General features: G+C 35.4%; 1 protein-coding gene across 1 annotated transcript; it reads right to left on the reverse strand.

The window, feature by feature from the left end:
• Positions 1 to 899: 899 nt before the first annotated feature.
• LOC129807344 (protein son of sevenless) lies at positions 900 to 27,439 on the reverse strand. Its single transcript, XM_055856552.1, has 12 exons — positions 27,129 to 27,439; positions 26,993 to 27,066; positions 26,864 to 26,909; positions 26,634 to 26,774; positions 26,408 to 26,572; positions 20,930 to 21,130; positions 18,201 to 18,661; positions 18,010 to 18,137; positions 12,007 to 14,446; positions 4,667 to 5,191; positions 4,537 to 4,601; positions 900 to 1,591 (listed from the first exon to the last, which is right to left on the reverse strand). The coding sequence occupies exons 1-12, from the start codon at positions 27,240 to 27,242 to the stop codon at positions 1,542 to 1,544; spliced, it is 4,410 nt and encodes a 1,469-aa protein (XP_055712527.1). The 5' UTR covers positions 27,243 to 27,439; the 3' UTR covers positions 900 to 1,541.
• Positions 27,440 to 27,719: the final 280 nt, after the last annotated feature.

Raw genomic sequence — 27,719 nt, forward strand, 5'->3', positions numbered from 1 at the left:
TCGATCTTTTTCAAAATTATTATAGATTGATACCTAATTCCCAAAGGTTGATAACGATTACTTATCTGTTTTTCAAAGATAGATCTTTCTGCTAAACAATAAAAACTGCTCAACATTAAAAGCACTTTGTGTGTTAAAATGGTTTTTCACAGTCCGACTTTCGATGTGTCCGACATTTGATATTGTCCTTCTTTTGCAAATTACCCTATGCCGCAAATTCAAATAAGACACTTTGTTTTTTTTGCAATCTTCCTGCAATCTTTTATTTAAAATAATGATACTTGCTTTTAAGACTTTCCAAATGATTACAATATCAGGATAAATAACGTTTTTATGGAAGATTAAAATATTTAATTGATTTTTAGCGAGTTTTAAGGAACGTGACCGACTTTCAGTATTACTTTGTCCGATTTTTATTTCTGCACGAAATTCTAAATTTTTACCTTATTTCATTTATTTTCTACCACGAATACGCACCGATACATTGAACGAAAGATATTAGTGAACGATGAAAGTTTCATTGACTTTTAGCAAGGACACATGCGAATCAAAGACACAAACCATTCATCAAATTAGAACACATTTTAGAGTATTTCAATCATAACCTGAAATGAATTTAATCAACGAAATGGATTGAAAATGGAGAAAAAATAGTCGCTGAAAGGAGAAACCTAAATATTAAAGCACAGACAAGCTGTTGCTATCCAAGACACAAACCATTTCACAACCTGTATCTTGGGCAAAAAACTCCTTCCTTTTTCCTGTTTGTATTGTTTTTTTTTTCTTTATATTTGTCTCTTTCAACTATAATACATTTTACAACAAATTTACTTTTTTTTACTGCGAATGTTCTTTTCTGCAAGAATTTTCACTTCGCACAATTTACAATTATACTCATGTTTTTTTTTAATCTTTTGTTTTAATATCTCTACAAATACATTGACAATAAAATGCACATTCTTTCAAATATCTCACTTTGTGGTGTATTCTTTAAAAGATACTTGGCATTATCAAATTCTCTCTTTTTTTTATAATCAACATCATTAATTTTCATCTATTTTTTTTTTTTTTACTTTTTTTACCTCATAAAACACGTGGGATTTTTTTCTCTCGAACAAAAAAAATGAATCCCTGATAAACACTTTATTTTCTTGTTTCCTTGAACGCTTTTTAAATGCATTTTACTATCCTCATCCCTTTTGTCTATAATAGAATTTCTATTATTTATCATTCTTATTTTTTTTACAAACTCTTCTCTGTAAACTGTTATTTTTTTCACTATCAATCACATAATAATCCCTTAAAAATTTCTACAATTAACTCTTCAAAGGAGGAATTATTGTGAGAAAATTTTGGAATTTTCCCTGAAACAATCCTCCTCGAATTGGTCTTTCTTGTGAAAGTTATTGACAAGAATCTGGACGATTCTTCTTCTAACTTGTTTTTCAGCAGCTTCCCCCCCCCTCCCTTCCAACTCAACAACATCATTACACATTGTGAAAATTTTCTCTTTTATGCTGGACACCAACATATGAGTTATTTTAGTCTAAATTTGTTGTTCCAGGATATGAAAACATTGTTTGACGATCCGCTGATGGGATTTGCAGAAAATACAAAGAGAAAATTGTCATAATTTGTAAAAAAAAACAAATAAATAAAAAAAAACAATATTAAAAAGGATATTTGTAAAATTTACAACTGCTTCTTTAGAGCACCTAAAATGCATTTTAAAACAGTTTTTACGTTTTTTACATGTGATAAGAAAACATTAAAAAATAAATATTTAAGCTCCTCCCACAAACTTGGTTTCCTTAGGTCCTCTACAGTGGATTTGATCAATTAAAGCGGGCAAAGCAAGAGTAGAACATTTTAAAAGGGAAATTCAAAGGAGGCCACTCTTGTCCTGAGCGTCTAAATTTAGAGAGGGTTTCACTTCTATTGAGCAAAGTCCCGTAAACTTACTTGTAGGCTAGGCGGTTCCTAGAAGCCACGCCCATTTTTCCACATAATAGCGAAATAGAGCCCGACTAGGGCATTCTCTTCCCTGTTCGCGAGGAGTTTATATTTCCCGCTTCTATCTCCAAGCAAAGCCTACTGGCGGATAGCTCTGTTGCCCGGGAGATTAGCTAACAGGAAACACTATCAGCCCGTCGGTAACATAACCTGGAAATGTTCGGATGGGAGCACAAATCTGTGTCGCTACCGGGCATTTGGCCGCGATAAGCCTTAGTCGCAATAAGGAATCTTTCTTTTTCGTTTGCATTGGCTAAGGATAATGTACACAAATTGGTTTAGGATTTCAGAAGGCGTGGCAACCCAAAATTTTCTTTCACTTATTGTTTTTTCCGGTTATAAGTTTGTAATGGGCGTGCCTTTTTCTGAGCGTGGCTTTTTCAAGGCGTGACTATTTAGACCCCAACCACCACGATTAAAGCAATAAACGTGATTAGATTGAATATTCAGCGTGCTACAATGGTCCCATAACCAAATACTAAATATTGAAAATCATGAAACTTTAACTTCAATTAGGCATAATTTCATTAAAAAAAAACGGGAGTGTCCTAAAATCATTTATAGACAGAGCTTAGAACATTCAATGATTTTAAGGCCTAAGGTTTAATCAAATGGCGTAACACATTTCGTTCTTACACATTTCGTTCTTACACATTTCGTTTAACATTTCGTCCTTATACGAAAATACCGTTGAATCATACCTAATAACGGTTTTTCAAGGTCAAAGGTTAAAAACACACTAGAGAGCGCATTTATTAAGCAAATGGGGTCATGTTTGGGGTCGTTGGAAAGGTCTTGGAATTTCCTATAAAACTGAATCGGTTCCAATTAGTTTTGAATCGGTAGTGAACCGGTTCATAACCGATAAAAAATTTTATCTGAAAATCAATCCTATTACTTTTAAAACTAGTTTGGGGGATCTTTTGAGAGATTTATGAATCGGTTGAATTCGGTTGAAAAACCGATAAAAGGTAAATCATTCAAAAGTACTTTTGCGGTATAGCATCTACGTCACGAGTTTGAGCATTTCGCAAAGCCAGGGACGCTTTGCCACCCCTTTTTTTTTCATATTTTGTGTTTTGTTTTCAATTACAACTCTTTAAGGGGTAACATCTACCAGAACGCCTAAAATTAACAAGTTCTCTGTGATTTTTTTGTAACATTGCTAATGTATCGTTCATTATGTAATTTTCAGTGGTTATTACGTTATATCTTGAAGAATACAAGCATATTTTTCATTTCTATTTCGAATACAAAATGGCGGAGTGAGGTTTGATGGTTTTAGGCGTTCCGCGGAAAGCAGTAGAACTTGAGTAATTTTTATCTGAATGACTTGAAATTTTCAGGGTACCTATCTGTTTAGATAGATTCTCTATAAAAGCACATAGGATTATTAAGAAATATTGCAAAATTACTGAGTTTCACTGCTATCCGCGAAGCGCCTCAAAATATCGATTTTGAGTCCGTGCATTGCTGTGCTGCCACTCGGTTTTCGAAATCGAAATAAAAAATATGTTTGTGCTCCTTAAATCATTTGTAATAAACCCTGAAAAAATTTATATTGACTGATGGATTAGGAAAGTCAAAAATCACAAAAACCGTTAATTTCAGGCGTTCTGGTAGATGTTACTCCTTTAAGGGGTGTGGTTTATTGTCCACTGGTTTATTGTTTACAACCAATTAAAACAGTTAAAGTGATTTGCACGCCCTAAATGCTCCACAAACTGATTTAATACTGAAAATGTTAAAATATTATCCTCAGTTAGCCATAACTTAAGAAAGGGGAGGGGCCTAAATTTATTTGTAGATAGAACCGACAGAACTCACAAGATTCAGTCTTTTAGACAAAAAAAAGTGTAGCAATTTCACATTATACATTAGATTACGAAGATTGAATGACATAAATGGGCGTGGTGTCACAAATTCTCACCTTTACCACGCCTTTTCGTCAATCTACTAGATTATTTGGTTTGATAGTTAGGAAGCGATATCAAGTAGATTAACACTAAACCTACCGACCGTTCAACAAATTTTTCTTGGAAGCGAAGAAAAAATGAAAATATAAACACTGAAAAATATATAACATGCTTATTTTAATAAATGCATAAAGTTTGATAGTGACATTGCAGCGTTTTCTAAAAATGTGTTAATTGTAAAAACAAATTTAAACCGGTAAATTTTACTGATCTTGGTAGGTTTAGTGTTAAAATGAATTCGTCCATGTAATATTCATTATATCGTACGGAAGGCGGGGAATATTGTTAATGGGCGTGGCCTCTGAAAATGATTTTGTCTGCATTCATAAAAGTCTCGTTAATCAAGAAAAAATCCAGAAATTTAAAAATTAACCACACAAAATGACAATAAAATTCAACTTAATTGAAATGATCATGTATTTCCTGCAGGGGGCGTTTTTGGGGTAAGTTTGTGGGCGGGGCTTCTTCAGAAGGAAAATCTAACTCAACGCAAAAATTGTTGCAAATTTTACAAAATTCCTGTAAAATTAAACAAATTCAGACTTACCAGAATTTGGTGGTTTCGGCTTCGGAGGTAATTTTGGTATCACCACTTGAGGTAAGAGAGTGGAGCTGCAAACAAAAGTTAGTCATTCCGAAATTGCTAAAACCCTGAAATGAAGAATCTTCCAACTCACCTGACAATCTTGAACCCAATGGATCCGCCAACCTCCACAACCGGCGGCGACGGAAGACCACCGGAGGATGTGCTTTGCCGCTGGCTCCTGTCCAGCGCCGAATTGCGCCTCATCATGATGGTGCTGGTATGCGGCAGCATGAGATGGTGCTTGGGCGTGGATTCACCAGAAGAGGAATCTCCTCCTCTGGCCTGATTCTGCTCAAAATTATTGTACACTCCTGCCGCCGATTCCTGCGCCCTGGCGGCCAAATGGTGCCTGGGCGGCAGTGGCGGAGGACTGAGATCCCTGGGTGGCAACTGAGGTGCATCCGGGGCTTGTTTGAGCTGTGCACTTTGGGCGCCATCGAGTGGCTCGCGACGTTTGATTCGCGGAGGAAGAGGGGGCGGAACGTGATTGAAGGTATGAGTATTTGGGACATTGACGTGCGGCGAAATGGGCAAAGGACCCACTTCGGGCTCTGTCGTGTGAATCTTCGGGCTGCCCGGTAACTGACTTTGGGCACCTTCCGATTCTTGGTTTGTCCTGCAATTTTAAAATTTTACATAACCAAAAACTCATCTCAAAAATGCTTTTTAACTTGATACTTTGAAAAAATTGAATTGTCAAGTGCAAAGGGAATTTCTTTTATCATTTTCAATATAGGAAAATAACAAACAAGTCAACAAATCCAATTTAATCCACTTAGAAAAAAACGAATATAATCTTTTAGTTGGATAAGTGTACCAAATTTCGGCCAGCTTGCAATTCCGGACACTTTTTTTTGTTTCTAGAATATCTATGAATTTTTAGTTTCTGCATACTCTAGACATTGTACAATGCAAAAAATAACAAAACATGTCGCTTCGACGAACGTAATAATGTGAAAAAGACTTTGTAAGACTTCCGAGAGGGCAAGGAACTATGTTAATGAATGTGGCCGAAATATGCCACCAAAGCTATGTCTATATTTTTATTCATTTTAAAATGTATTATGAATGATTTTAGACAAAATACGGACGATAAACTGTCTATAAGGTTCCAAGCCTTATAGAAGCCAAAAAGCAGTAATTAAAAATAAATTTGTATTATGAAAACACATTTTAAACTCGAGACTACGGCGCTTGCACGCAACTATGCCGAAATTTTGCACACTTACCCTAAAACCTTTGGAAAACATCCTTTTAGGGACTAATTTCTGAAAAAAATTCTGTTGTTTCAAAAATGTCTGTATCGATTTTGATGATTTTGGTTTAACGTTTTCTTAAGAAATATTCTTAGAATCAAAAGAGCTGCTTTGACTTTACTGGAAAAAATCTTCAAATACGATTTTGATGATTAAGATATTTTATTTTTTACTATAACTTAGTTAAATTCAAAGCCAAAGTTTAACCATCTTTTGACGGCCTATTTTACTGCTCGAACTCAAAGAGAGAGTAGTTATATAATCGTTTTTTTTTCAACTTTTCACTGTTCTGGAGCTTAAACGGTAAGAGATATCGACTTCCAGTCTTCGATGACCCTCAATAAAAAAACAATACAGTAGACTCTCTCTCAATCGGGAATATGGGCCGAAATGTCATCCGGATTATCGATAGATTTGGGCGTCAAAGCCTTTGTAAATTCCACAAAAAGCGCTCAATTATAAAGAATCACGATAAAATAGGAAGAACTACAGCGAATTAGCTTCATAATTAAACGTGAAAATTGTCAACAAAATTTGTCGCCCGATTGAAAAAGAGCCGATTGAGTGAGAGTCTACTGTATCTTTCGACGTTTTTCCCCCCTCTGTCCCCTCCAAAACCATGTTTTTTCGGTTTTTCTCAAAATTGGCCTAAGCTTTTTCAATGATTTTCAGATATGTTTTAGAGCTAGTTCAGGCGAATATTCCGCCCAAACATACCTATGACCGGAAAATTCGCCATTTTGAATTATTGAAGGTCAAAGGTCAACCACTTTAGAAGGCTCGTTTTTCAACCGATTTGGTTAAATTTAGATTTTTTGGAAAGGTAATTCTGAACCCGGATGTATCGGTCTCCATTGGTAATGAACCGGTTAAGTACCGATTTTGAATACTTTTTTGGGAATTTTTTTTTACTCGACCTTAAATTTGTTCTCGAGCTATAGGTCAAACGGTAAAAGATATCGACTTTCGGTCTTCGATGACCCCCAATAAAAAACAATATCTCTAGACGTTTTTCCCCTTTTCTCCTATTCTCCTCGCAACCCATAAAAACATGTTTTTCGGTTTTTCTCAAAATTGGCCTAAGCTTTTTCAATGATTTTCAGATATGTTTTAGAGCTAGTCCAGGCGAACATTTCGCCCAAACATACCTATGACCGGAAAATTCGCCATTTTGAATTATTGAAGGTCAAAATTTAACCACTTTGGAAGGGTCGTTTTTCAACCGATTTGGTTAAATTTGGATTTTTTGGAAAGGTATTGAAATTTCGAACCCGGCTGCATTGGTCTTCATCGGCAATGAATCGGTTAAGTACCGATTTTTTGATTTTCAAATGCTTTTGTGATTTATGAATCAATTTGATCTCTAGTAGATCAGTAATTCTAAAAGATCATGCAAAAAACTAATTCACGGTGAGCTCTTATCACATGAGTTCGAGCATTCCGCAAAGCTGGGACGCTTTGCCATCTCTTTTTTTACTATAACTTACTTAAGTTCAAATCCAAAGTTTAACAACTTTGGACGGCCTATTTTTTAACCGATTTGGTTAAATTTGAATTTTTTTTGAAAGGTCTTGAAATTTCCAACCCGATTTTACCGGACTCAATTAGCAATGATTCCATAATGTTTGTTCGAAAATTTTTGTTTATTGGTTGTACATATTTTTTCGATCTAGAGAGACCAAACGTTAGGAGATATCGGCTTCGGGTCATCGATGACCTCCCATAAATCAATATTATCTAGGGGAGTCTCTCCTTCTTTTTTTTTCATCGCCTCTAACCCTTCCAAAACCATGTTTTCGGGTTTTTTTCTCGATAACGGCTCCATCGAATTTTCGTAGATCTAATTTAAACTTACTTTGGGGGGCCTATTTCTTAACCGACTTGCTTAAATTTTAAAAATTAAATTAAATTTTAAATTAAACTTTAATGGTCAAAAATCGCGCGGAAATATAAGTCACGGAGAGCCCTATTTCGTGAATTCGAGCATCCCGCAAACTAGAGCGTATTACCATCTCTTTCTTGAAGAATCTGATAAGAAATGTATCAAAAATTGAATGGAAAATACAATTTTTTTCTTCAAAACTTCTTTTTTCCAAAGATTTTTTTTTTCAAAAATTAGCCAAAGTCAATGTTAAACCGATTTTGATTATTTTGGGTAGATGTGCAAAACATGAGAGCTTCCCTGAAAGTTTATCTAAGACGACATTACAGCTTTCCATTTGACTTTCCTTTAAAAAAATGATCAAAAGTCTTCCCAGATATCTCTTTGGAAATTTTTGATATTGTGCAAGGTTTTTTAATTAATCAAATTTAATGACTTAGCTTTCTGAAAAGCTCATAAGATTCAATAAAAGACCATTCAAGCCAGGTAAGGCGCTTTTCTTTGGTGAAAATGTCCTTTAAATGAGCTAAATCTTAAGCAATTTTACTTGAATTATAATATTTGAAATATTCTTAGTTAATCCATCAAAAAATTTAAAAAACAAAAACTATTTTAAAAGAATCTTCTTGACTCTGCAAGTCAAATTTTCCCAATGTTGTTTTATAAATAATTCATTTAATTAGATAAAAATCAAATGAACCAAAGCATAAAATGCCTAAATACATTTTATACAAGTGCATAATCACAATTTTGAAGCCCTGTACAGTGCAAAAGCAGAAGAAAAGCATCAATTGTTGAATATGAGAAAGTGCATCATTAACGTTATTGTTTGATTAGATAATTTTCTTGCTTTATTCATACGATTGAATTTTATCGAATATTATTTCCGACTGTTTTATATATTTTCAAAAAACTAGTTTGTCTTTGATGAATTGCAATCTCCATCCAATTGAATATTTTTCAATATTCACATTAGTTAAGTAATCATCCATTTCGATATTATAAAACGCCTTTTAAATAATACATAATTTGTTCAGAGAAACAATTTCTCAATAATAGTAATTATTTTCGATTGATAAGCATCTATCTGTGTATTGGGTATTTTTCCTTATCTCACTTTCATCTTATTTTAAATAAATATTTGATTCAAGAAAATTGAGATTAGTTTTTCTCCAAATATGTACATAATAAAACCCATTCATTTCCCATACAAATTACCATCAATTTCTCTCTCTCTCTAGTTAAGTAATTTCCGATGGAATGTGTCTCACATTTAAAAAATGTGAATGAAAAATCAGTTTTTGAGATCAATAAATTTTTTCAATGCAACTTCCGAGGTCAAACAATATGCGGTAAATAATTGCAAGACATATAGCACTGACATTGAAATGAATGCTGTTATATACGTGAGCTCATTACATTCAACTTTATTAATTGGATAAAGTTGATTTACAGACGTGTGATTTATCCACAAATGTAATTGAAAAAAATAAACATTAGTATACAACACAATTTCTGCTTCAAAGAGATTTTTGAACGTAATAAGGAAAGAATTTGAAAACAAATAGGGTAATATTTCAAGAAAGATATTTGAGTAAAGAAAAACAAAACATTATACCTGCAAAAATTTAGAACGATTCAAACCCGATTTGAACTTAATTCAATCAAAGGATTAACCAAAATAGGTTTAAGGGTAATACCAATTGAATTTTACATCAAAATTATTTATCAAAATCGGTTGAGAACTGATTAAAATCGATTAAAATTAATTATGATTTTCAAGGCCTTTCCAACGATTTCTTACTTGCATTAATCGGTTTAAAAATACATTTTCTACAGCTTTATTAATTTGAAAACCTTAAAAAATCCATCAAAATAAACTTTAACAAAGGGATTCAACTGAAGGGTACTCAATGGGTCAAGTGATTGATTTAAGCACAAAAAAGGCACGAGGACTTAATTATTCAAGAAGATTTAGTCGGTTTCAAAAGATTGACGCTCTCAATTCATTTGTTTCTTCACAGAGTATAAGGTTATGTAATCTTCATTCAAAATGGCGGAAAGTTCAAATAATGCCAAACAAATGTCTCTTCGTTATCCGGCTGGCGTGGGGACAAAATAACATTTATCCATCAACTCATCGATCCTCATCGAAAATGTAATCGGAATCTCATTGATTTTTCGATTTTATTTTTGCGCCTGTTAACGGGTTTTTTCGATGACTGTTGACGGGAATACACGAAGTGTCGCGAAGTGGCTGCGAGAGGCGCTGGTCCGCGTTACTTGTCAAAAGTGCTTCGCATCGAGTGCCTTGCATCATATTTGTCTCTGCGATTTTCACAGTAAGTTTTCATTTTTCTTTAAAAAAGAATAGTGAAAAATAATATTGAAATTATGTAAATGTGTTTTACAAAGAATTTCCTGTTGTGAAATGCTTTTTTCTGCTCGATTTGAGCAAGAAAAAATACATTGAAAAAATTCCTTTGCGCGCCATCTTTAATTTTTTCGACTTGAAAAAGTAATTTCGAGATTATTTTTTAAAGGCATTGAATAAATGAGCACTAAAAAGTTAAAATTGATCAGTAACAAAAAAATTTGAAACAGTGATATTATCGTCCAAATTTTGGCAAAGGGAAAATAAAGGGCTTTTCCCTCTATGTAGAACTATTTTAAATGTTAATTATATAAATTAGGCCCATTTTTGTAAATATTTAAGTTTTTTACTGACCATAATTAGATATTTTACTGCTCATTTTTAATTTTTTACTGCCCATTTAGAATTTTTTACTGCTCGTTTGTTTTTTGCCTTTTTTAAATTCCCCAACAAACCGTCATCGAAAATTTTATCGTCATCGCATCGATTTTTTGATTTAAATTTGACGAACTTTAACGGGTTTTCTCGATGAACTGTTGACGGAAAAAGAAAGTGTGAGTGAAAACCACGAGAGGCGCTCCTCCGTGTCACGTCATTTCAGTTGCTCTTGAGTTTTCAGCAATTTTCGGAGTAAGTTTTCCTTTTTCTTCCAAATAAACTAGTGGAATATATTAGCAAAAGTTCCTAGATGTGTTTTACGAACCTGATATTATTGTGTTGTGTCTTTCCTACTTCTATTTCGCGAGGAAAAATACTTTGTGAAATTTTTTGAGTGCTCGCCATCTTTAATTTTTCGCTTAAAAATTTATTTTCTTGTGAATTTCTTTATAAATCTTGAATTTATTGATTTGTAAATGTAAATACTCGTTTAAATAGAGTTATTGTGTATTCACTTGTGTATTTTTTTGTCAAATTTTTCACCTTTTACACCTAATTTAAGCCACCTTATTTTTTACATCTAATTTAAGGAAGCAGAAAATCGAAAATTCACGATTTTTGACCAAAAATATCTAAGCTGAGTTAATTAGGATCCTGCAAAAAATATCCTAGATTTGGACATCCTTATAATTTGTACTTATTCAGAAGAATCGGATTTTTATCGATTCTAGATAGTCTAAAAAAAATATTGTTTCCATGGGTACCCAGTGTCCCAAAGGAGACGAAAGAGTTAAGGACAAAAGCCCGACCACATTTAGTATCTTACTACATGTACATTTATATAGCAAAACGCTCAGAGATATCAGGGATTAGGGATATCGGAGATATCCATGTCTTTTGGTATCTATATTACAGGCTACATTCTTTCAAATCCATAAATAACCATTGAACTGATACCTGGGATGGCTTTTGAAAACCTTAAGTCTCTATCTCGAACTGTTTCACCTCTAAATCTAATGACGTTCGGCAGAGGGACAGATCGCAATGTTTATTCAACGTTTATGAAATTTTGATGGGAAAATTAATTTCCATAGGGTAAAAGTACAAATCTAAGTATTTTGCAGTCCTTTTGAAGATTAAGGCTTTATAACTATCATACGTTCAAATATGTTATTTTGGGTTTTCAATTATATAAATTTTGACGTATTCAGGGTATTCATTTTGACGTATTCAGGGTGAAAAAGCTGAACTTGGTCCTCAAAATTTGGTTTTAATCCACTAAAATTCGTTTTATGATTTTCTAGATTAACGAGTCGACAAAAATCAGAAGTGGAATAAAAATTTCATAGTGGATCTCTTTTTCCAAGGACATAGAATTATTTTCCTTTACACTTTACAATTCAAACCACTTTTTTGCAAGGTAATCAATCATAAATCGCTATTGGATTCTCCTTGTTTTCACTTTGCAAATAAACTTTGCACTTTGCAAATAAAATGCAAAGTTGTCAATTTGGGATTAAATTTGTTAAAAATGTACTCACGTGATGTTTGTAGTACTCCCTCGAACAGAATTGCGCACAGTAGTAGTGGTAGTTGCTCCCTGGAATGGTGTCCTCTGTTCCTGCTCCCTGTGCAGTGTCCCCAATCTCTCTCCCCTCGGACTCAGTGTCGGCAGATCCCCGTCCTCCCGGAAAGCCTGTAAAACCTTTGGACTCACCACCGGAGAACTCCTCGATGGCAGAGTACTGGAATTGGCAGTGGAGTCGAAACTCCGAGGACTGAGAACGGGTTTGACTGTATCAATGACGATATTGCTGCAACTCGCCATTGAGATAATACTGTTAGACCTCTTTGGCAACTCAGGTACACCCTGAGTCGATGGCACATGGCTCGTGGAGGCTGTGACAATGCTTGCCTGATCCATTAGATCGATACTTGATGATGTAGCTAGGGTACTTAGGGATGTTGAAGGATGGGAAACATTCATTAGGCTACTATGGTGCGAACCCTGAATGTTAACATTGGCAAACACTGTAAATTCTTGGGAGACTTGTGAAATGCCACTTGTTGGTGACCAATCTCCCTCGCTACTGCTCATAGTTAGACTCTTCTGGGAATATGGCAAAGATCCGGGAAGGGAGATCAGAGAAATGGAACTTCCACTATTATTGTGCCTTCTTGGCTTAATTCCTGGACTTTTGAGTGTCAATTCTGGCCAACGTCTTGGAAATTTTGGAGCTTGCTTGTATCCCCTTGGTTCAATTCTTAAACTCTCATTGTAGAGGTAGTTACTGATGTCAGTGTCATTTTTCCCCTCAAACGGATCCAATGTCTCGAGAAAACGTCGAATTTTTGGATCAGTTTTCAAACAATATGGCTGATTTTGATATTGCTGAATTTCTCCCGTAATTTCAGCCACTTTTCGCCTCTTGGAGAAATTTATGAGTTCAGTATTGGGCAATAGATCCGGATTGCCCTCTTCAATGTGCAAAATATTGGTCAAGTACATGCCAAAGAATGGGACACATGGTGGATTGATTGAGCGCAATTTCTCCTGATACTTCCGAAAATGGTCTTTATTGAGCTCCCGACATTCCTCCAGGCACTTCTTGTACCTCTCCGGAATGGCCTGGTAGGTGAGTTTGAGCCGATAGACCGATGCACTACCCATGGCAGATACAACGGAAAGGACGCCATTGAAATTATTTAATTCTAGTAGCACCATCATAACCTCAATTGCACGTGTCACCATTGCAACGCGCTCCTCAAAATTCTCCGATTCTATTATTGACTTTTCCAGCCAACGCGTGAAGTTTGTGGTGTGTTTGATGATTTTCAGTAGATTTGGACTTGTCAGTTCCTTATCTCTTTTCGTCCAAACCGATCCAACAAGTTCAGATGGTTTGACATTTTTGTACAATTCAAATTCTAGCAGTGTCAATTGTCGTGCTAGCTCAAGCGGATGCAGTGTTAGGAGATTAAATTCATTCTCCGGCACCTGCAAATGGTACTCAATAGCCGGAGGACTATGACTAAAAGTTATCTGTTTGTGATTTTCCTCCTGTTCATTCTTCCGATGGACAATTTTGAAGAATGGATCAACCCATTTTCTCATTGACTTATCAGTGACTGTCGTGAGGAATGCCAAAAGATTTTCTAGCAGTTCACCATCACGTTCAAAATCATAAAAATGGTGATCAACCCAGTGCCTGAGAACATTCAGTACACGAAATTGCACCGGTTGCATAAATTCCTTCTTATACCTCTTCCAATCTTCACGTTGGGAACATTTGTGCAATTTATCTGTATCTTCACTTTCCTTCGTGCCGGAACTACTTTCATACACAATACTGGGATCGGGAATGTTGAATCTCTGAATGAGCAAGGTTAGGAGTTCACGTGGTGAGCAAAAGGATCGATAGGTGGTGAGAAAAGTTCTCACAAATTTGAGATCAGCATAAATGTGATAGGTTAGTCTCTCAATTAACTTGTACAGTGTTGCCCCCTTTATCAGTGGCACCCCAGTTGATTCCCTCTCCTCCAACACAATATTATTTGGACTATCAGGCACAGCAAACTCATAAATATCCTGACTAGGTAACTTAAGTGGATGCTTCTTTTCAATATCCAGCAGAATACTATCCAAAATCCGATCTAACATCGGTTTTGTATTCACCATTATGAGATCTGCCATCCAATCATTCTTGTGCTGTGTACTCTTAGCAATTAGTACAACAGCCTGCTGAACTCTTGGGGATATCTCAAAGGCATGCTTAAGCTCATCGGTATCTGCTCTGTCAATTACTTCGACTTTTCGCATGAAAAACCTCTCTTTCATGCGAAAATCATAATTTTGCGTAGCACCCACTGACACTGTTTGACGCCTCGTATTAGCCTTGCACAGGACTAGAAGCCCATCAAACAGATACACCTTCCTCTCTGTTATCCTCTTCCCTGACCCAAATTTCGCCAGAGTGTCCTCTGCAACGGACAAAAGAACACACACTGACTACCAGGAATTCAAATCCAATTGCATTTACTCAATAAATGCCTCTGGACTTCTCTTTGGACATTTCCAAAAAAATCCAATTAATTTGATATTGACCGAAAACAATACTACATCAATGATGAAGATTTCCTCACCATATTACATGAAATTTATTGTTTTCTTGTTAACAGAGAAACTCATCTATTTTTAACGTTTCCACATCTTCGATAAGTTTTCTTCTCTCTTTTAATTCATTAATTTATGAGCTGAGGCTGAATTTGATTATAGAGTGGAACTGAGAGCCAAAGTGAAGGAAAGCGATTTATTAAAGATATCTATCAAAATCATGTTTTTATCGACAGACCATTATTTGTACCAAATTGTTTGTTCGTTAGAAGATTCTCATATTGGGAAAACGAGGAAAACCATCTAATCTGTCAGTCTATTCAGAATGGTTATCGTTTGATATCAACTTTCCAAAGTAGATTACCGAAATGATACCAGGGGTGGAATAATAACTTTTCGATAGTATCGAATCGATAGTATCGATAAATCTGTATCTCGTATATTAAGTGAATGATGATTTTTTACGCATTGATAGGCCATTTATTTTGACATTCTTGATAAAATGTGACTACTAATAAATATATCGACGATTCCATTCCATACTCTGCTATCTCAGAATGACAACTTTTCATGAGAGCCATTTGAAGTTGGTGATTTCCTATGCTGCCGTGTAATTTTTTTTCAAAAGTCTCAAATATCTCGTTACCCGAACATCGGATGACCACCAAATTTTCAGAAGTTGTAGATCTCGGTCTCAGGAACAACATATCTCTCGGAGTAATATAAAACTAAGTCGACTTAGCATAGTATGGAATAGAGCCGTCGATATGTATTAGCTGTAAAAAGTACAGCTATCATTTAAATTTTTCAGAATCGACAGTCGATACTATCGAAAAAAAGTTATCATATCACCCCAGATTTGACATATTTCTTCGTGAACTAACGAAGAAACTAACTAACTAACGTACAAATGTATTATCGCATATTAAATCATGTTCAGAAAATTGTAATGGTGCTATGCTGTGCCATTTTATCATTTCGTGGTTGTTACGTGTACAACTAGTTTTCGAAATGGACTGAAAGAGTTTATGCGTCGAGACGAGAAGGGTGCAGGAACCTCAGAAGGAATTGGAGGGTAAGGAAATGCAATTGATGATAAGAAATACCAACTCAGCCTCTTTGATCAGCGGCTGTCAGCGAGTGCAGATCGTTCCGCCATTTCTTCATCTGATCTCTCACTAGTCAGCCCAAGGCCAAGTTAGCCTCACCAGTTGCACCAAGATTAAGGCAAGCACTGAGGAAGCTCGGGAGAAAGAGAAGGTAGAAGTCCAAACCGACAATTCCCAAATCATCCTCCATCATCACTACCAGAAAATCCTGCCTTATCTCCCAGGTCAACCACCGGTGGAATATCCTCACCGGGGAGTAAACGAGAGTGTGAGACATAGTCTCTGCCCCGACCGTGGAATAACAAACAATCCTCTCGTTCAGTAATAACCTTCCCGATTTGAAAGCTCTCTCCGGTTGAGGTTTTTCCTTTACCGATTCGAAGGTATATCAGAGAGAACTTACTTAAAAACCCGTTGGAAGTTCGAACGTTTAAACCGACGAGTTACACAAAAGTGAGCAAGTTCATCAAAGACATTTCATTGAATGAAATAGCATTTAAGAAATTCTTCCATCCTGAAATTCCACAAAACTACACAAAATTCACTTTTTGCAGCAAACTTTTGCACACTGTTGTTGACATTGTTGACGATTGAAGTGTCAAAAATATCGAAATTCGAAATGGCAGAACAATCAGCGCTAAAGCGGCGGGTATATGAACTTGCACTTTAGGCTTCCGGTAGATTTTCGAATAGGTTTGGCTTGGCTTTGAAGTGGCTTTGTCTCTTGGAAAGGTTATTACTGAACGGAGCCAATGTCGACCTCTTCATAAAGCTCCTCCAGTTCGTGGTTCAACCTTATTCGATATTCCCCTGTAGTTTCCTTAAGGAAAGGCCCGTAGATTCGTCGTAGGACCTGTCTCTCAAAGGTTAGCAGTTTTCTCTTCTCTGTGCGAGTCAACGGTAGTTTCCAGACTATACGTTATGACTAACTTCAGTATGGTTCTGTATATTTTGATTTTTCTTGACCGCGAGACGTTCCTTGATCGAAATATCGACGAGAGTGCAAAGAAACTTCTACTCCCCGCCGCGAGTCTCTCGACTTCCGATCCGAGGTATTTGAAGTCCTTAGCAACCTCAAAATTTCACTCGTCCAAAGAGACATTCCGACGGGATTTGGATGTTGTATCGCCAGTGACTATGTACTTCGTTTAACTTTCGTTAACGTAGAGTCTCATTCTCTAAGCTGCTGCGGTCACTTCGACGAAAGTCTCCTTAACCTCGAGTGTGGACCGGCCCATGATATTGATGTCGTCCGCATAGGCCAATGTCTGCGAATACTTATAGTAAATTTATGTCCTCTCATTATACTCGGATTTCCTCACTGCATACTCCAGGGTAAGATTGAAGAGGATCGAGGAGGACATCCCCTTGCCTTGAGCTCGAATCCACTGATCTCGAATTCGTGATTTCGGAACTTTATGGCTCCTACTTTAGTTATACAACTAGAACAGTGCGAAAAGTGTCCGGGATGGTTGACTGTTACATTTTATACAAATGGACGAAGTAGACATAACTATGGTCAGACAATCCACCGTTCTATTTCCATATCTAAAAAAGGAGCCATCAAGCTTTCCAACGTTGCCGAAGAATACAGGAGAAGTCAACAGGAGTGGTCTTCTTTACTTTAACAAAATCTGATGGAAAGCTTTCCTTCCACAGATCAAGGATAATCTCTTCTGGATCTTGCCAAGTGGTATGGCAGTTTTTGGTAGACAATTCCTAAGCTCGCATCGGAACAATATCCAAGAAGAAGCAGGAGCACCCGCGACGACTTCCCATTTTTCCCTGTAAATCTTCAATTGGAGTAGTGGATAGTCTTTGCGGACAAAATTTCAGAGAAAAATCACAAATTTGACCACTAAGGAAGGAGCGTTGAAGCGCCGAAAGCTTTGGTAAAGAACTTTGTGTTTTCCTGTCCTGAAAGGATTGCACCCTCTGACGCATCCGGACATCCGGAGGAAGATCATCTCCTTGATATTCCCGCACCATGCTTCGAAAAAGTGAAAGGTCGCCAGTTTTTTGAAAGCCGATATTTTCGTTGTTGGGATAGTAAGTAACCGAAAAGCAATACTAACTGCTAGAATTAGGGTTGCCAGTCATACTTGATCTGTCAATTTGGCACATTTCGTCACATTCCTACATTTCAACTACACACATTTTGATTTAATATGCGATCATAATTTTGACGTTAATTCCCATATTCCACTCCTTTAATTAATTTTGATAAATTACTGGGTTATAATTTTTGTTTGATTTCAGTGAATTTGAAGGAAAGTCCTTTTCTGTCAATTCTACTACTACAAAAATATTTATCGACTTACCTCTGATAAATTCATTGCAACACTGTCCAACATCCTTGTCCCAGTGTTCAACGGTATTCTGAAGCTCCTTGGTCTTCTCGATGGCAATTTGTCTTCTTGCTCTGCTGTGCATTCTTACCATTGATTCCCTGTTAAAAAATCCCAATAAGAAAATACCCCTTCAACTTTCTCTCCCTAAACTTTAGACTCACTTAGGCAATGTGGAAACAATATACTGAAGTTGACACTGCAGTGGCTTCAGCAATCCCTGAACCTGTTCAAAACTCTCCTGGTCATCACGAGCCGGACTCTTCTCCATCAGAATCTTTATGTAGTCTAGGTACAAAAATGCATGCCATATGGGTCCCAAGAGCAATTTAGGCAGGTAAAATTTAACGGCTTCACGAAATCCATGCCCAGCTGCAATCAGGGAATTGGACTCTGGCCGTGCCAGGAGATTGGCCAGAGCTTCCCTTGATTGTGGAGAGGTAACTTCACGGGCATATTTCGCATAAACATCAAATTCAGCCGCTTCGGCTAACTCTTCGAAGCAACTGCCAACACAGGGTGGCGTGTGCTCCTGCGACATCTCAATGACATCTTCAAGGGAACCCAGAAGTGTCACTGTCACTTCATAGATGTCAATTATATTGGAAAATATTGCCTCTAATTCCTGGAAATTCAAAGTAAAGATGTCTCCGTTGAAGGATATCTAACTTTGACAATGAAACAATTGATCGGGTCAACTAGATCAATGATTTTTGATTTTAGTACTCAATCTAAAATTTTTGGATTCTTTGCTTCCATAACGACACATCGCTGCGTAGCGTTTCCAACGAATTTATACACAAAGCAAATGTTGAAATTTAATTATATTTTTAATATTAAAATTTCTAATTGGGACACAGTCTCGTTGAAATTATGTAAGTACTAAAAATGTTATTCTCTTCAGTTTTCAGAGAGTGACATTAGTTTTAAAGAAATGTAGATACTTTTAGTGTAAAATTTTATCTTGTTTCGGATCTATTACACGTAATATCTTGAAAAACAATTGCGTTGACAATTTGGAGTTTTTGGTTAACTACTTAAAATTACCTTGACTTTTATTCTCTATTTATATTTTTTGTTTTTTTTTTTGTTAATCACCCTACAATAACTAAAAACACTCAATGAATTCGAAAGAGCTTTCGGCACGCCAAGAAACTATCTAAAACCGAAAATGTCATGCGTCTGATTATTTTAGTACTTCGCAAGTACTAAAAACTTGCAATTAAAAAAAAATTATATCTATTTGTGTTCAGTACTAAAATAACCTCATATGTTTCCCAGATAAAATTTACTGATTCCCCGCATAATTTAAAAATGTGTAAACCAAAAAATTAATAAATCTTTAGTTCTAATCACATTTGAGTCAAAATCAAATTAGATGTTTCCGTGATCATATAATTTTGAAAGAAAAACAAAACAAAGGATTCGATTCGGCTTTTAATTTATGTACTAAAACTTTATTATAAAGCAACATCTTGAGCATTCTATTTCATTTTTTCAAAATTTGAATGTTATTCGCATTTTACTTCTCCTGACAAACTTAGAACCTATTTTTAGTACTTAACCGAGATTATCCCTTTGGCTTGATCTAAAAAAAAAATTGTAACCTTTTCTTTCTGATTAATAGACTATCAGAAGAAAATTTAGTACTTCAAAAGCCGTATAATTTTTTTTAGAACAATGCAAGTCCTGTCAGAAAAGTTTAAATCCATTTGCGGATTTCTCAATTTTAGTTTAAAATTTTCTTCACTTGAAAGCCTAATATCTTATTAATTTTCCAGATTTTAATGTACTAATTTTAGTAGTTTAGAGCGAGTTTTAGCCAAAATATTGATCGTGTACTAAAAGTTTGATCTATTTTTTTTAAACTTATGAATTTTCCACAACATTTTCAAATGCTTTGTTAAGTACAAAATCAGATTATTTAAGATCTGAGTTCAAAGCAAAGCTTTAGTGTTTCAAAATTAAAGTATGGCGACTTAAAACAAAATATTTCAGACTGAAAATTTTCAAATTTGATATCATTTTAAGATAAAAGAGACCCAAGTTTAATTTTTTTCAATATCTAGTCTTCAAGATCATCGTTAAATATCCAATACTTTAAAGAATTCCAACGAGAATATCAAAGAAAGATATATATTGAAATTTTTAGTACTGTATAATATTAATATTTTGATCAAATTATTATCCAAAATTTGTGTATGAGTGACTATTTTAAAGTTTTTAGCATGAAAAACTCATCCCTGATTTAAAAAGAAAAGAAATGTGAACTGGCGATGAAGTGACCAAAATAAATGTGATTTTTAGTACAGGATTTTGTCGTTTATTCCTCCAATTGAACATTTTTGGTAAAAGAATTTCCGGAGAAAAAATTCTAAGCAGTGAAAGCAGTGTTTTAGTTTTTTTCAAAGAATTTTCCATCCAGAAGTTCTTTTATAAGAAATTACCAGGCTGGAGACAAATGACAAGATTCTGTACTAAAAGTGACGTTTACTCAGCTTACTTCGTCTTAATTTCGTCTTTTATGAATTTTCTAAACGATTAATGAGAAGTTTTAATGCTAGAAATTTAGAAAATTATTTTCACTTAAAATAGTCGCTAGTAAAGTCAATCACAATGACAGAAGGTTTTCCGTTTTAGAACACTTTTTAGAACTTCCATGAAATCAATTTTTAGAAAATGGCTCGAAAGGCATATTTCGCTTCGAGATAGACGAAAATGTTCTTCGGGAAAGTTGTAAAACGGTAAATTTTCCATAAGAACGTACCAATTTGAAATCCGTTTATTACTAATGTGTACTAAAATCGTAATTTCTTCTTCCTTCTTTATAAAATTCATTTTTTGTGATAATTATGCTTTAAAAGTCTTAAATTGATGTCAGAAAAGGACTTACCTTGGAATCATTAACGATTTTGACTAGTTCCTCGCGAAAAACACGAATAATCATGTGCAGATCGCGCTGATATTGTTTCTCGTCGTGAATCAACTCCTTGACAACCTCTTCGTAGGTGCGTGTGACTTTTGGTGTTGGCGGCAGAGGACTAGGAGCTGCAGAGCCTGTTCCATCGCCCTGATAGAACATGTCCATGAGCACCTACAAAGGTACAGGGGCCCATCAATCGTACATTTCTCATTTTACCACCCACAAATATTTAAAATAAAAAAACACCAATCTGTGATTATTTCTGCACAAGATAGCCTCAATTGATCAAATGCATCTTGAACAAAATCAATCGACAGATAGAGAAAATGTATGTACAATGGGAAAAAATTGGAAAGAGAGAGTTCTAGAAATTGTTACGACAAAAGCAGACACATCTTCTTTCCGGCAATAAAAAATAAATAAATAGCAAAGAATGTGAGAAGCGATAAATGAAGGGAATTACGTGTGCATGCTAGTTTTAAAAAATAATATTCAGACAGCAACCAATTGATAAGGAAACACAAAATTTCAGGACCAGAAAATAATCAAATGTCAAAATACTAATTTGTTTGAAAACAAAAAAAAGAAATAATATAAAAAGATCAAATTCTAAGATCAAATGTTAATATCACTCTCGGACTCTCAAAGGGATAAAAAAGTATCCTTCTCACACAGCTAAATGATTAAATGGTATTTTTCAGACAAAAACTAGGTCAAAAGGAAAATGTTAAGAAAACAAGAAGAGGAGTAAAAAATGTTTCTTTCTCTGGTTTAATTAAATAAGATCGTTTTTCCACCTACCACCTTTGTTTTTTGATTGTGAGATTGATTTTTTGGTTTTTGTGATATTTTTTTTTTGATTTTTTTTTTTTTTGATAAATAAGAGGACAGCATGAAAAACATAATGATTTTTGCAACATATATCGTATACAAATAATATTACTTTTGTTTTTATCTGATAAACCAACTTAAAATTAGTAATAAATCAACTTTTAAAAGTTTAAAGATGTGTTTGGTGAGGCACTAAAATAAGCAGATCTAGTTTTTTTTTAATTAGATTTTTTTTAAAACTATTTTTTACGTTACATTCTTTTGAAAATAAAAACAAAAATCATCAAGAAATGAGGAATACAGATCGTGACGAAAAATATTGGAGCGGAATATTATTAATTTAGAATTTTCTTTTAGAGAATTCAGGGCTTTAAATTTGTGATTGAGCTAAATTGAATTCGTTGTGACGTTTCAAAAAAGAAGAAGAGTACGAAAGAATGAGATAGACATATACAAAACGTGTGAGAAAGACATGGATTCGAATTTCGACTTCATAAAATTTTCCTGATCTAAAAGGTGTGCCGGAATCGGCGGAACCATTAGAACCGTCATTTTTATCAGTAAAACCGTATTTGAACGTAAAGAATTTGAAAACTCAAACTCAAAGTTAGTAAGTCTAAAACGGAATGCTGAAAATCTAAGATTTACATTGACCTCTTTAAAGCCAAAATGGTGAATGGTTTAAAAAATTGCAGCGGGAAATTATTCCTATGAGATTTCAACCATTTGGGACTTTAATCTATTTGGGGTTTTGACTTTTTGGTATTTTGGCCTATTCCGGATTTTGGCGTTCTCGATTTCGTCTTTCGGAATTATAGCGTTACGGATTTTAATTTTCGGGAATTCGATGGAATCATGATCTTGAAACATTCAGGATTTTGGCTTTTAGGATTTGGGATTTCGGCATATTCCAGGCTTTTGTTTTCGGAATTTCGAGCGATTCGGAATTTTCGGGATTTCAAGCCATTCAGGGTTTTGGATTTCGAGATTTCACCTGAATCGGGATTTTGACTCATTCAGGATTTTGATTTTGAGTATTTCGGCTCAATCAAGATTTTGGTTTTCTCGATTTTTAACCGAATAGAGATCTTGAACCATTCAGAATTTTAATTTTCGAGATTGTGGCTTTTCGAGATTTTAGCTCATTTAGGATTGTGACCTATACAGGATTTTCATTTTCGGGATTACAACCGAATGAGGATCTTGACCCATTCAGGATTTTGGCTATTGGAATTTTAGCTCTTTGAGGTTTTTGCCCATTTGGGATTACGACCTATACAGAGTTTTTATTTTCGGGATTTCAACCGAATCGGGATCTTGAATCATCGAAGACTTTGTTTCATTCAGAATTTTGAATCCTTGAGATTTTTGGACCATTTGGCATCTCGGCCTATTCGGAGTTTTCGTTTTCGGTATTTCGACCAAATCGGGATCTTGAACTATTGAAGATTTTTATCCATTCAGAATTTAGGATCTTCGAGATTTTGACCTGAGATTAGAATCTGGATTTTGACCTATTCAAGGTATTATGATTAATAATAATGGCAGCACAACATTCCATAGAGGAACTTAGGCCTTCCCGCAAGGGGAGTTCGGAACATCCATTATAGTCCCTTTGTATAGTCCCTTAATTGTAAAATGCTTTGCTTGGGGCATGAATAAATGTTTATTATTTATTATTATTTTTTTCTTATACAGGGATAGAGTTGTCAGTCCCATGCTCCATGGAATCAAGTGCAGTGAAGATCACTGCAAATTCGAATACCTTTAACGCCATAAAAATTCCTGGTGTCCCAAAGGGATTCAAACCCAGGACACTTGCATCATAGAGCGAGTGCTCTACTACTTGACCCATTGAGTTCATATTCAAGATTTTGATTCTTCGAAATTTTGGCCAATTTGGGATGTCGGACCATTTCGACCAAATCGAAATTTTGGTGTTTGGGCTTTCGACCGATTTTTTTTTATCTTGATCCAGGATTTAAGCTCTTTGAAATTTTGGTACATTTAAGATTTCGGACCATTCAGGAATTTAGTTTTCAGGATTGCGACCGAACCAAGATTTTGGCCTATGTGGGATTTCGGATCATTCAGGGTTTTCGTTTTTTGGAATTTGAACAAAATCGAGATCTTCACCCATTCAGGGTTTTGGTTTTGGGGATTTCGACCGAATCAGGATCTTGACCCATTCAAGACTTTGGCTTTTGGAGATTGTGGCTCTTCAACATTTTGGTACATTTGGGATTTCGGGAAATTCGGGGTTTTGGTTTTCGAGATTTCAATTGAATCGGGATTTTGACCCATTCAGGATTTTGGTTTTCAGTTCGGCCCATTCAAGATTTTGGTTTTCTGGATTTTGACCGAATATAGATTTTGAACCATTCAGGATTTTGGCTTTCGAGATCGTGGTTCTTCGACATTTCTGCCTCTTTTGGGATTTATTGCCATTCATGGTTTTCGTTTTTTGAGATTTTGGGAATTTGGCTTTCGGGATTTTAGCTCTACGAGATTTTGGCCCATTTGGGATTTTGGTCCATTCGGGGTTTTCGTTTTCGGTATTTCGATCGGGCCGGGATCTTGAGCCTTTCAGGATTTTGTTCCATTCAGAATTTCGGATCTTCGACATTTTAATCCATTTGAAATATCGGCATATTTTCTCGATTTCGTCCGAATCTGGATTTTGATCTATTCAGGGTTTTGTATCTTCAAGATTTTGGCCCATTCAGGGTTTTGGTTTTCAGGATATCGATCGAATCGAGATCTTGAATCATTCAGAATTTTATTAGCTCTTCGAAATTTTGGCGCATTTGGGATTTCGTCTTGTTTCGGAATTTTCGTTTTCCGGATTTCGACCGAATGGAGATCTTCAACTGTTTAGTATTTTGGCTTTCCCAATTTTAGGTTTTCGAGATTTCAAAAAAATCAAAACGAAAATTAGAAAGGCGGGAAGGTTAGGTTGTTCTTCTCCGTAAAAGGAAGCATCGCAATTACACTTTGCAAGTTTCCAGGAATCGAAAGGTTGATCCTAGACGTGCAATGTGTCATTCTTTGTGTTGATCATTTGCCGTTAAACTTGTAGAGTTCAAAGATCAACCGGAGTTTACATTCGGAATAGTTCTTGTTTCAAAAAGGTTTTAGAATGCCTAGCCGTAAGCGTTCTTTTGAGTAAAGGTTAGCCCAGTTTCTGAACCTAATAGGCTATTTATCGGCGTTATCACACTTGCACATTAAAATTTTAATGTGATTCACATTAATTGTCGCTTGTGAGCGTCCAAAAATGTTATTTGTGTCTTTGAGTCACTTAATATTTGGGTTTTTTTTCTATTTGTTGATAAAGAAGTGAACTTGGCCTGCAAAAATAAGTTTAAATTTACCTAAAGCATAAATATTTTTTACATTAAAAAACTAAAGAAAAAATCGCATTAATTTTTCGCATTAATGCTATAAATCAATTTATATCAAATTTTACGGGCCAAGACTACCTTTTTATCAACAAATAGATCAAATTTTGAATATAAAATGATTCAAACACACAAATTACACATTTGGACTCTCACTATCGACAATTAATGTGAAGTATATTAAAATATTAATGGGCAAGTGTGATAACACAGTACCGTTAATAATCCAATCCTAAGTTAATTTTATCCAAAAATCGTAATTGAAAAGAAATTACAGCAGATAAGCCATACGGCTGAGCTTTAGGTCTGAAACCCGTATTATTAGTTAATTGACCAAATAAATTAATATTTTCAAAATCATAAAATTCAAAATTTTGAAAAAACAAGCATAATATAAAAACTTTTTGAAAAAAACACGTGAAAAAAATATAAGGCTTAGACACAGATACATCTCAATTTTTTTTTAAATTAAATTTTCAAAAAATATCATTTCTACACCGAGAAAAAAACTGAAGTGCGATTAACTTTTTTTCCTCATAATTTTAACACTTTTTTGGTGTAAAAAATATATCAACATTTTTTAATGTTAATTTTACACCTTTTTAAGGGTCAAATTAACATAAAAAAGGTTAACTTTAACCCCTAATACATCCAAAAAGGGTAATATTTACACCGATTTCGGATCAACACTGCAGGGTAAAATTAACATTTCCGGAATGTTATTTTAACTTTTTCGGATTTCTCTCAGTGTAAATTTTAAAGTTTCCGGAATTTTTTTTCTTGGTAAAAAAAATAAGGAATTTAAAATTTAATTTTAAAAGCCCTAAAATCTATAAACATTTCTTTCTATGCTTCAGTATTTGCATCATGGTATTTTTTTGCAAAATAAAGAAAATAAGTGCTCCACTATTTTAGGTCAGTAGCTGTTAAACAGTGAAATGAAGCTGAAAACTAAAAATGAGACAGAGAATGAGAATTCCTCGAGATTTCAGTTAAGAAGCATCTTGTGAGTGGCTAGAATTGTGACTAATCTGTGATTTAGCAACTTGTCAGACTACCGCAAAGCCCCTCTGGAGCCCCAGAAAGTTGAACCAGGAAGTAGCTTACCCTTTCCGGAAAGCTCCTTCCCAGTGCGAATTTATTACTAATTTTAACTGGTGTCTCGGATTGAAAAAAAAGATCACCCATTGAGGGTTGGAAAGGATTGAGAACTCACCTTGTCTGCGCACATGGCAACCTCAATATCCTCTCGGGATATCTCGATGTGTTTGATGTTCTTCACGTAGTTCCCGGCCAGTTTCAGGATATCCGCTGAGATGTACTCAAGGACGGCCACCAGGAAGACACAGACCGAAATGTCGATCTTGTACTGAAGCACCTCCTGTGAAAAGGAAAATTGGAAGAAATAAGGAATGTCCGGGAATCTTCCGGAAGGCACTTACTTTCTGCAGCATTGAGTGAACTTTGTCCACTGGAAGGACAGATTTCTTCTTCTTGGACTTGTCCAGAGTATCGAAGGCCTCCGTGAGGGCCCATTTGTCAATTGGTGTGGGGAATGTCTTGCCAATTCGCTCCTCAATGTCCTGCAAAACAAAATTTCCGGAAGGCAGAAAGGGGTTAGCAAATGCATCATTTAAAAGTCAATCCTTGGACTTTTTCAAACTGATTTTACCTGAATTGTGTGAGGTGGTGGCTTTGCACACAGCATGGCCAGCAGCCTGAGACAATAAACAAGGTATATTGTGTGAATTTAGCGCGAAATTGGTAGTCAAAGTGCGTGAAAAATAGCAACAAATCTCACCTCAAACAAAGACTCTCCACATAGAACAAGGCATCATCCTGAGCTGTCATATTTGGATGCACCTGTTCCAGCACCTACAGCAACAAATTCACCTTAATCTCTACCCAAAGGACTTTTACGAATTCCAAAGACTCACCTTCCGGAGCGAATTCACGAAAACACCTCTCCATTTCATGGCATTTTCCACTTTTTCAAAATTGTAATCATCACTACCGTCATTGGATGGGAGGCCGTGTTGAGCGGAAAACATGGTCTAAAATGCAAAAAACACGTAACACACACTTGGACAATGCAACTTGAGACAGAGTTTTGAGGTTTTTGGAGCCTTTTCCACGCTCACATGGTGGAAAAGTGAGAAAATTCACGCGTAAATTGGAAAGAAAAACTTTTCCTCCATCACTATTTTTCCTCAGAACCGTCGTCGCACACGACTGCAGCGCCACTGCGGCAATTTCCAGTTGGAACAGCCAGCGCCCCTGTTGGAAGATTATCCGCGGTAAAAAATGCTAGAAAATTATCATTTTATTACACCCGTTTCGTGGTTTATTTATGATATAGTTAATTCTAATTGTCTTTTCATTAAAAATTTATCTTATATAGCGGCCTGCTTTAATCTTGGAAACTGCCAATGGGAAGATAGAGAAGAGAAAAATATTTGTAATCGCGCCTCGCGCGCGCGCCTATCAGCAAGTGCTTTTATTTTACCTAGCTTGCGTATAGATACATT

The sequence above is a fragment of the Phlebotomus papatasi genome, chromosome 3 (genome assembly GCF_024763615.1).
Source record: "Phlebotomus papatasi isolate M1 chromosome 3, Ppap_2.1, whole genome shotgun sequence".
Lineage (NCBI taxonomy): Eukaryota > Metazoa > Arthropoda > Insecta > Diptera > Psychodidae > Phlebotomus > Phlebotomus papatasi.

Bases quoted from the DNA above. Each gene is read 5' to 3' on its own strand.
- LOC129807344 (XM_055856552.1), bottom strand. From the start codon at position 27,242: ATGTTTTCCGCTCAACACGGCCTCCCATCCAATGACGGTAGTGATGAT. The intron at 5,192-12,006 runs GTGAGTACATTT...TTAAAATTGCAG, and splicing joins GGGAGTACTACAAACATCAC to GACAAACCAAGAATCGGAAG. The intron at 4,602-4,666 runs GTGAGTTGGAAG...TTTTGTTTGCAG, and splicing joins ATTGGGTTCAAGATTGTCAG to CTCCACTCTCTTACCTCAAG.